The sequence below is a fragment of the Uloborus diversus genome, chromosome 7, assembly GCF_026930045.1.
Source record: "Uloborus diversus isolate 005 chromosome 7, Udiv.v.3.1, whole genome shotgun sequence".
In the NCBI taxonomy this organism is placed as follows: Eukaryota; Metazoa; Arthropoda; class Arachnida; order Araneae; family Uloboridae; genus Uloborus; species Uloborus diversus.
In genome coordinates, this window is record NC_072737.1 from 12,233,424 (window position 1) to 12,244,925 (window position 11,502).

Here is an 11,502-nt window from a genome sequence, read left to right on the forward strand (position 1 = left end):
GACGAAAGTAGATATCCTTGTAACTCTCGGTTTGAGTTTTATCTTTATTCACTTTTCTTACCATCACTTTCTGTATCAACAAGTGTAAGAATTTATGCAACAAAAACGCTACGTTGCTGTGATTTCCTATTGGAGACATTTTCTAATTCTTAATGACTAAGGCAATTTGAGTATCCCTTTTTACAAAAATTCCTGCTTATGAATTACATCCTAGCGCACTTTTATACTCTTCAGCAATGGCGTCTCATTTGAAACTGTGTGCTGAAGAAGACCAGCATGATTCATGCGAACCCAGTTTGAAAGATTCTTCAGCAGCTTCAAAGTTAGAGGAACACAGGAGAACCCATTCGAGTAAAACCCTATACTCGTGTGAATGCTGTTCAAAGTCATTTTCTAACGCTACACATCTGAAAAGACACATGAGAACGCACACTGGTGAAAAACCGCACTCTTGCGCATTGTGTTCGAAGTCGTTTTCTGAACTTTCAACGTACAAAAGACATCTCAGAGTTCATACTGGTGAAAAACCTTTCTCATGCGAATACTGCTCAAAGCCCTTTTCAGTACTTGCCGAACTGAAGGTGCATGTGCGAGTCCACACTAATGAAAAACCCTACTCGTGCGAAAAGTGCTCAAAGGTGTTTTCTCGATTTACAAACCTAAAAAAACACTTGAGGTTCCATACTGGCGAGAAACGATATTCGTGCGAACATTGCTCAATGGCCTTTGCTGATTCTTCGACTTTGAAGGCGCACCTGAGAATCCATAGTGGCGAAAGACCCTACGCATGCGGATACTGCTCGAAGGCATTTACTCAGTCTTCAAGTTTGAAGATGCATTTGAGATCCCATGCTGATGTAAAACCCTATTCGTGCGAGTATTGCTCAAAGACCTTCTCTCGAAAGGGAAATTTAAGGTCACATATGAGAATGCATACTGGCGAAGTCCCCTATTCGTGTGAATATTGCTCAAAGGTATTTTCTAGCACTTCCCATTTAGAGAGACACATGAGCACCCACACTGGTGAAAAACCCTATTCGTGTGAATGCTGTTCAAAGTCATTTTCTAACAGTTTTTCGTTAAGGAGACATTGCAGTGTTCATTCTGCAGCAAAACGATACTCGTGTGAATATTGTTCAAAGGCATTTTCTGGCGTTGTGGATTTAACGAGACATTTGAGGTCCCATACAGGTGAAAAACCCTACTCGTGTGAATATTGCTCCAGGGCATTTTCCACAAGTTTTTCCTTAAGGAGACATTGCAGAGTTCATACTGGCGAAAAGCCATACTCGTGTGAGTATTGTTCAAAGGCATATTCTCTAGCTAAAAATTTAAAGTCTCATATGAGAATCCATGCTGGTGAAGTACCATGATTGTGTAAGGTCTTTTCAAAGACAATGTTTTCAAGTTACGGATTCATAGACACATATTAGAGTCTATTCTGCATAAAAGCAATACTAGTGTGAATATTGTTCAAAGGTATTTTTTGGCGTTGAGATTTAACGAGACATTTGAGATCCCATACAGGTGAAAAACCCTACTCGTGTGAATATTGCTCCAGGGCATTTTCCACAAGTTTTTCCTTAAGGAGACATTCCAGAGTTCATACTGGTGAAAAGCCATACTCGTGTGAGTATTGTTCAAAGGCATATTCTCTAGCTAAAAATTTAAAGTCTCATATGAGAATCCATGCTGGTGAAGTAACATGATTGTGTAAGGTCTTTTCAAAGACAATGTTTTCAAGTTACGGATTCATAGACACATATTAGAGTCTATTCTGCATAAAAGCAATACTAGTGTGAATATTGTTCAAAGGTATTTTTTGGCGTTGAGATTTAACGAGACATTTGAGATCCCATACAGGTGAAAAACCCTACTCGTGTGAATATTGCTCCAGGGCATTTTCCACAAGTTTTTCCTTAAGGAGACATTGCTGGGTTCATACTGGCGAAAAGCCATACTCGTGTGAATATTGTTCAAAGGCATATTCTCTAGCTAAAAATTTAAAGTCTCATATGAGAATCCATGCTCGTGAAGAAACATAATTGTGTAAGGTCTATTCATAGACATTGTTTTCAAGTTACAGATTCATAGACACATATGAGTCCATTCTGCCGAAAAACGATACTCGTGTGAATATTGCTCAAAGGATTTTTTGGCGTTGCGGATTTAACGAGACATTTGAGATCACATACAGGTGAAAAACCCTATTCATGTGAATATTGTTCCAGGGCATTTTCCACAAATTTTTCCTTGAAGAGACATTGCAGAGTTCATACTGGCGGAAAGCCATACTCGTGTGAGTATTGTTCAAAGACATATTCTCTAGTTAAACATTTAAAGTCTCATATAAGAATCCACGCTGGTGAAGTACCATGATTGTGTAAGGTCAATTCAAAGACCTTGTTTTAAAGTTAGGTTCATCGACACATTTAAGAGTCCATTCTGCAGAAAAACAATAGTCGTGTGAATATTGTTCAAAGGCACTTTCTAACGTTTCACATTTTACGAGACATACAGGTGGAAAACCACACTCTTGTAAATATTGTATATTCTGAAGTTTCAAATTAAAGTCTCGTATGAGAATCCATGCTGGCGAAGAACCATAATTGTGTAAATTCTACTCAAAGACATTTTTTTCAAGCTAGATATTTATAGAGACATTTAAGAGTCCGTTCTGCTGATAAACAATATTTGAGCGAGTTTGTGAATCATATTTCTCTATCTTCGAATTTAAAGTGACATGAAAGTCTGTGCTTGTATAAAAACATATGTGCAAAAGTATTTTATATAGCTTTACAATTGAAGCAGCATAGGATACTCCATAGTCAGGAAGAACTACTGTGGTCCATGGATATTTTCTGGTGCATTATATTCTTTTTATTGGGGGGTGGTAAAAAGACAAATTTCAGCTCCATTGTTCTGAAGTTCGTATTTAAACGCAAACGTAAGGAGTTCGGACTGTTTAAAGAACCATATTTTTGTGTTCATTTTACCTTTTAAATCATTTTAAAAACTCTCTATGCTGAAGTATGAGACACGAAAGCCTTCTTCAGTAAAATTATATCCATGTGCATACTGTTTATTTTTTTCTTCGAATGATATTAGTTCTATTTCAAAGAGAGGTAATAAAATACAAATTGGTTTGAAAACTTGAATAGCAAGTTCAGCTCTGGGCAATGAGAAGACATTGTTTCACCTTACATTAGAGTTACCCAAATGAAAAGTTGAAAGTTGCACAAAAAGAACATATTATTTATTGGAAATTAAATAAATGCATGTGTGGGCATTCTAACATAGGTCCCAGCCTTGAGGTGCGTCGTTTACCTTTGCTTATACCTTTGCTATACCCTTGCTATACCTTTGCTTTAGAAAGATCGTGGTTGATTCTGGAGGAAGTCCTGTTAAGCTTTTCCTCCACTTCACCCTCTGAATGGAAACATGTCTCCTGCAAAGCCCTCTTAAATGGCCCAAAGATGCGGAAGCCGCTGGGTGACAAATCTAGAAGGTATTGTGGGTGGTCCAAAATGTCTGTTTGTTCTTTCTGTTCACGTTGCTTGCTTGACAAGGTATTAGCAGATCCAATGTCCTTGACTCCCTTCACGAAAACTTTAACATAACTTATTTACAACCGTTCGACCTAAATAGTGCTCGTCATAGAACGCCACCATTATTAACAATGGCACTTCCAGCTCAATACAGAAGGGCAGGCCAGTCTAAATTTTGGACCCCCCCCCCCAGATTTAGGATACAATGTAATTAGACATTTACGTTTTACTATTGAAGCGCATAGATACTCAATAGTATGGATGCACTGATTAATCGGAACGGGATTTGAACCTTGGTCCATGATTACTATAACGCTTTCTGTTCTACTTAGCGCCCTGTTTCCTTAAAAAGCTTAATTAGGCAGGGCTGTGGAGTCGGAGTCGAACTGATTTTGGGGTAAAGGAGTCGGTGTTGGAGTTTTTAGAAAACATGCTGACTCTAACTCCAGGCTTTTTTTTCCCTTTAGTTTTCATTGACTCCCATTACATTTTTCAAAAAACTGACGACCAATTGGTTGCATTACAGGTATAAAGGTCTACTAATAAGAAAATAGCTGCCATTGGCTGGCTTGATTATCAAAGTTTCTGTAATAGCCACCTGCACAGAGAACATCTAATTTGCTTCTTTTCATAACTTCCTTTCACTAACAGCTACTGTCAGCAAACGAATTTGTTGTCTAATATTTTCTAAGTGAAAGTATTTTTTTTTTAATTTAAAGTTATCACTTTCAAATAAAAATAATAACTAATTTTTTACTTAGATTTCAGTTATAAAATAGAAGAAACAAATGTATCCCTAAAAACTAAATCACTGATTAAAATGTAAGAACATGAAGTAGATACTTGTAAATGGAAAAACATATTGTTATTTAAATATATTTAAACATACTTTGGTTTCAGTAAGAATTTAGAAGAATAAAGTGTTGTAAAAAAGGTACTAAATAAAAATTAGAACGAATATAAAATAATTTAATTAAACGCAGCCTTACTTCTGAAAAAAAAGATGGTATTACGTAGAAATAACGATTTGCATGTAACGATTTGCTTTACTGATTAACCCTTAAAAACCATACAAATCCCAAAACATTAGGATTTTGATTCCAACCACCTGCGAAGCAACGATAAGCTGAGTGCAGAACTGAACGCTTTCCTGATATCAATCTATTGTTCTTCATTTGAAGGACTTTTGCAATTGAAGTTAATAGCAGCGCTATATTTTTTCGGTTTTGCCACTCCCTAATTGCAGAAGATTCTCACTATTTTGTACACTCCTGTGACCGAACGAAAGTGCCCAGATGATGGGAGTGTTCTTTACAGAAGGAGACTGTAATGCACATGTATTCGTTGGGAACCATCAAAATGTGTTCAACATGGGCGCCCATATGCAAAACTTTAACACATCGACTGCTAGGGACGAGATGACTCGTCCTCCAGAATTATGCTGTATGCGCTAGGGACGAGATAACTCGTCCTCCAGCCAACACGTTGCTATATTTTTTCAGCGGGTTCCGTTGGCTTTCCTGGCTGTTTTGCCGCGCATAGACGAACATTTAGACAAGGTTCAAAAAGAGAGCACAAAATGGCGCTACTACTGCGTTTGATGTGAAAACATTTTCTGATGCAAGCAGGCGTGCTCGCGATCGAACGAAATACCTTAAGTCTTGTCCCTTACTTTGAAAAATATCACAGTGTGGAAAATTTCTAGAAAAAAATGTAGATTTGTTTTTTATGCTGTATTATTCATGAGAAAATGTCCAATAAAACCTTTTTCCTTCAAATTGTTTCAAATAATTAGCTTAGCGCAGGGAGTCCATATATAGGCTGTCGACGACGCAGTCAATGCGTTAAGGGGGAGGGCTCATATATTTCCCCTATGGTTTAGCAAGATATTTTCTCCATGGAAACCGAGATCAGTACAGACTAGGGTTATTAAAATTGGACATTTTTAATAACTTATTCATTAATGGCTCGAGAAAAAATGTTTTTACATTTTAGCAAAGAAAGAAGTACTAAAAGCAAGGAAGTCCTAATTTCTAGGAGGAGGGGACTTGAGCCTTTCTTGCACCCAATTTATGGGCGCCCATGCGTGTTCAGAATATCGAGCTGTTCACATTAAGGAGTGCTCAGAAAGAGTTAATCAGAGTCAGAGATGGAGTAAAGCCATTGCCTGTGTTTCGTTTCTCATTTAGCAAGATAATGGTTATTCATCTTCTGCGAACTCTGTCTTATCATTTACTCTTGTAGTACCATGTAGTTATGTTCAGCAAAAAAAGAAAAAAAAAATACTCAAAAATTAAGTAAAACCAAATCAAAGTTTTTTTTTTTTTTTTTCATGCGAATAAGAAAGTGGAATTATAACCAGTGGAATGAGCTTTCTTTGAGTGAAGCTGAAATTATTCAGTGAAACGAAATAAAAATTTTTATTGCGTCAGACAAAAAATTTGCAACAAAGTTGACTTTTTGACGGGGAAAGTTTCCTGGGAAAATATTGTGGAAAATTTTCCTCTTTGAAAATTTTATTTAAACAATTTATTCCCGAATTTTTATAGATTTCCTTCAAGAGGAAAATTTTACTTTCCACAGTATCAGAAACAGCTAGAACGAACGTGATTATAAATGCTGATTACACTTATATTATATCACTGGGCAAAGCAGCAAAATTGCTCTCCCAGAGTTTCAACGCGTCATCCGGAAACGAAATACAGTCGAGTCCCGACTTACGCGAGGGATGCGTTCCAAGACACCTTGCGTAATTCGGAATTTCGCGTTGTGGAACAAGGTATGTTTAGTATTTTTTTTATAAGCATACCTCATTTTTTCAGACGTTTGTAAACACTCTTCATATTGTTTCAAACCATTTATTAACTATATATTGCAGTATCTTTTACAAAGAACGGAACACCCCTCTTTCTAGCCCCTTTTAATCCACAATGCAAGAGCAGTTTCCATTTTCATGATGTTAGTATTTTGCTTCGACACTTCTCTGCGAGCTTCAGTATTGAAACTTAATTTATAACTTTTACGGATTTCCTTTTCTTGATTTTTAATTATCCGAATTGAAGATTCACTCATACCTAATTTTCGCGCTACTTTTGATGCACTTTTTAAATCTTCAAGCATGTCTAGAATTTTGACCTTTTCTTTAATCGTCAAAAACTTTCTCTTCCCATCTTCGGAAACTTTAGTTGAAAGAAAACGTTTGGGTGCCATTCAATTTTATGAACGTTCATATGTAGAATGAAAAAAACTGAGTGAAAAATACCAAGTGGATATTTGTATAATCGAAAGCAAAGCGATGTTTAGACTAGTATAGTGAGTGAACTTCCTGTTTCAGTGATTCCAAAGGGATGAAAGTCCATTCGCGATACCAATATTTAGTATCAATGAAGCCCATATTAATACTCTGCGATTCTTTTCCAAAAAATTTCGCGCTGCAGTCGTGGAATTTGCGTCGTCAGCAAAAAAAAAACATTACTCAGGAAAAACTCGCGTTGTAGCCATTTCGCGTAAGTCGGATCGCGTTGTAGCGGGATCCGACTGTATCATACAAGTAGAAACCCTCGTGCTTAGTTTGCTCGTTGAAAGTGTCCTCCCATGACTTCGTGACGTTATACTGGACCACGTGATCAGTTTTATAAACGCATCTTATGACTCGATTTCTTTTTAAAACTTTATACATTCTCTTTTCACCAGTAAAATATTTCTGTACGTTAAATATTCTGTCAACCTTTGTACTTCAAGATGTTTCTATTTTGCACTAATTCGTTTTCTTTATTTTCAGCAACAAAGCAATAATGTGGATTTCATGTAGTCCTATTTCAACAAGCGTGACGTTGGGGGTAAAGTTCTGTATTGATACACACCATGCAAGTTCTTCTTCGAAAAATTGCATTCTGATGTAAATCCCTCCCAATTCTGTATTCTCTAAATAGCATTTGTCACGTTCCTTAACCGGCAATCAGCGGTCACCTGAGCGTTTCTTGACTTTTTATTTTCCTCTACACCAACAATGATGACATATTGTATTTAAAACACTTTTGGTTTCTGATTGAAGCCATTTTCAAATTCTTGGTGACTGAGAGTATTGGCGAATTAGTTTTCGTAGAAATCCTCTCTTGTGAATTTCCCACTAACTCACTGGAGTGTTATGCTGGCCTACTTCAGCAATGGCATCTCACTTAAATGTCTCTATTGAGGAAAACCAGCGTTATTCGTGTAAACTTTGTTTAAAGGATTTTTCTAAAGATTCAGAATTAGAGGAACACATTAGAGTCCATAGTAGTGAAAATCCATATTCGTCTGAATGCTTCTCTAAGTCATTTCCTGAAGCTAAAAACCTAAAACAACGCTGCGAAAAATTGCATTTGTGTGAACATTGCTCCAAGGCGTTTACTGAAGCGTCACGCTTGGCGCGACACGTGAAAGTAGTACATGGCCAAGAAAAACCATTTTCATGTGAATTGTGCTCAAAGTCATTTCTTCATGCTTCAGTTTTAAAACGACATTTGAGAAGCCACACTGGAGAAAAGCCCTATTCGTGTGAACAATGTTCAAAGTCATTTTCCACCTCTAACGCCTTAAAGACACATTTGAGGGTCCATACTGGCGAAAAGCCGCATGCATGTGAATGCTGTGCACAGTCATTTTCTCAACGTGTAAATTTATTAGCACATCTGAGGGTCCATACTGGCGAGAAACCATATTCGTGTGAACAGTGCTCCAAGGCGTTTGGTCAAGCTTCACAATTAAAGAGACATAGGAACATTCACGATCAAGAAAAACCATTTTCTTGTAAACATTGCTCCAAATCATTTTTTCAACTTTCAGTTCTCAAACTACACATGAGATGTCATACTGGTGAAAAACCCTACTCGTGTGATTACTGTTCGAAGGCATTTCCTCAATCTTCAAGTTTGAAGAGACATGTGATGGTTCATACTGGCGAGAAACCATATTCGTGTGAACAGTGCTCAAAGGTATTTTCTGAACGTTCGAAATTGAAGGCACATTTACGAGTGCATTCTGGCGAGAAACCGTATTCGTGTGAACAGTGCTCAAAGGCGTTTGCTCAAGCTTCACAATTGAGGAGACATATGGACATTCATGATCAAGAAAAATCATTTTCGTGTAAATATTGCTCTAGGTCATTTTTTCATCTTTCAGCTCTTAAAATTCACACGAGAAGTCATACTGGTGAGAAACCCTACTCATGTGATTATTGTTCGAAGACATTTTCTCAATTTTCGAGTTTGAAGAGACATTTAATGGTTCATACTGGCGAGAAACCATATTCGTGTGAAGAGTGCTCAAAGGCATTTTCTGAACGTTCAAAATTGGAGGCACATTTACGAGTGCATTCTGGCGAAAAACCGTATTCGTGTGAACAGTGCTCAAGGACGTTTTCTCAAGCTTCTAAATTGAAGAAACATATGAACATTCATGATCAAGAAAAATCATTTTCGTGTAAATATTGCTCTAAGTTATTTTTTCAACTTTCAGCTCTCAAATTACACACGAGAAGTCATACTGTTGAAAAACCCTACTCGTGTGATTACTGTTCGAGGGCATTTTCTCAGTCTTCAGGTTTGAAGAGGCATTTAATGGTTCATACTGGCGAAAAACCGTATTCGTGTGAACAGTGCTCTAAGGCGTTTGCTCATAGTTCGCACTTGAAGAGACATATGACCGTTCATGATCAAGAAAAACCATTTTCCTGTTAAAACGGGTTAACGAGCGAATCGAGCAGAGGGCGGAGCCTCAAGTATATAATTAACGACTGACTAATTTTCATTTGGATTTTTTTTCTGGTAAAAGTCACTCCAATTGACAGAAAGCCGAAACTTCAAAAATTGATGATTTTGATGCTTTTTTTGACAATTACTGTACGAAAGCTACCGATTTCGATTTCCGCCTAAGCATATTCGTAATTTACAGAAAGAAACTGAAAAAAAAAAAAAAAAAAAGACACCTCGCCCAACTTTATCGCATAAATGACGGCATTTTTCGGTCCAGCTGATAGACTATTTATTTCAAGCAGGATTGTTGAGATATCACATGACTTTTCATACTGATATATTACCACGTATGCATAAGATTTGTTTTAAGAGATTCTCAGGAACCTAAAAAAAAAAAAAAAAAAAAAAAAAAAAAAAAAAAAAAAAAAAAACTCGTATGAGTTATTAATGCTAAAAGCTATGTTACTTTGAACTCTGATACAAATTACAATACTCTCTGCAATATTGTGTAAAAATCTTGAATTTTGCACCTAAAGCCTCTTGATCAGTAGATAATTCCTATGAGCACGCATACTGACCGATTATCATTTTGTGGCTGCTTTACAAAGGTGTTTTATACCATTTCAGAAATTACACTTAGTTTCAGAATTTACATTCAGTAAGGTTACGACTAAGAGAAGCCATGCTTTTATGAAACATGTTTGCGGCAAAGATGTACACACTAAAAGATTTCCACTTTAAAATGTGTAAATAGTGAATAAATTATTTTTTTTCTAAGCGAAATAATTTTTTTTATTATTATTACTTTCTAAAATCTTGTTGTGTGATTGTTAATTACACAAAATATATTAAAAATTAAGTTTAAACAAATTTCTTTACACATTAGTTATTCTTTTACAATGCAGTCTGTCATTTTGACTGCTTTGGGGCAATATACGTACATACTATATTTCAGACTTTCTAGTGTTAAACAGAGAAACTATGTAGAGATATGCAGCACAGTAAAAAAATTGTATTTTTTCACAACAGAACTTATCATCAATAAAGAACAAGTGTATGTACAATGGAAAAAGCCTAAAAAATAAATAAAACACGAGTGAATTTACAATTTTTCGACCAAAAAAAAATAAATAAATAAAAAAAATAAAATAAATAAAAAAACAGCCATTGATATTTGCTTTTTACTGCGAAAATACATGTTCCTGATCGTTGATTGATTCGCGGATAATCGAGTGTTTTCTGTGTCTTTAAACGAGCAATTCTTGTGTATATAGATTTATATTTCGTATCTCGGAAACTGCTTTAACAATTTGGATAAAATTTTGGATTTAGATGCATAGTTTTGCTTTTTAAGTTCATCTGCATCGGCGTTTTTCTGCAAAAAGGAAATTTTTCCCAAAACAAACCCATTTTTAATACAAAAAAAAAAAAAAAAATATTTAAGTGAAGCCCTGAAAAAACTAGCATAACGCAGACGATTTGCAACCAAAGCGATGAAAACTAGTTTCGCTTTAAACTTTCAGAGTTGCCAGGTTTGGCTGATATCAGCCTTTTAATGGCTAATTTCAATCACATTTGACTAAAAAAATATTTCAAAAGCATCAGCCAAGGCGATGTTTGGCTTTTTTTTTTAAGTCGGAACCATTGTTTGACATTTATTTTATCGTATTTATTTATTTTCTTTTTCACACTTTAATTAGTTATATATATGATTAAATCCCGCGTCTACATTTTAAAAGCACAAATGCCTTGAGACTGTTCACCCAAAACTACCAAGTTAAAACCACAAATTTTCGGTTGTCACACATTTATTAAATTCACCCTGAGTCAATTTCTTTAGGACATGTGAAACTGGAAAATTCTTCATAATCTTTCGTCTATAACAATATTGCCCCCTATGCTTCCCCCTACTTCATAAATCTTCCCATGTCGAAGTTATGATGACTTGAGTGCGTATTAGCACTCATCAGCCCAACATAGGAGTGACTGAGCTGGAGGTGGAAAAACCTCTTAAGGAAGATTACTTGTATATTGTTACGCGTTCCGCGTTCTTCTGACGGGCAGATTTTTTTCATAACTTCGACATGGGCGGATTTATGAAGTAGGGGGGGGGGCAATATTGTTATAGACGAAAGATTATGAAGAATTTTCCAGTTTCACATGTCCTAAAGAAATTTGGTAGTTTTGGGTGAACACAAGTCATTAGAGTTCACTAGGAA

At 36.0% G+C, this 11,502-nt stretch overlaps 1 protein-coding gene across 1 annotated transcript; it reads left to right on the forward strand.

Moving 5' to 3' along the window:
- Nucleotides 1-236: 236 nt before the first annotated feature.
- LOC129226252 (zinc finger protein 239-like) lies at nucleotides 237-9,268 on the forward strand. Its single transcript, XM_054860853.1, has 5 exons — nucleotides 237-322; nucleotides 7,330-7,387; nucleotides 7,781-8,303; nucleotides 8,388-8,675; nucleotides 9,048-9,268. The coding sequence occupies exons 1-5, from the start codon at nucleotides 237-239 to the stop codon at nucleotides 9,266-9,268; spliced, it is 1,176 nt and encodes a 391-aa protein (XP_054716828.1).
- The last annotated feature ends 2,234 nt before the right edge of the window (nucleotides 9,269-11,502 follow it).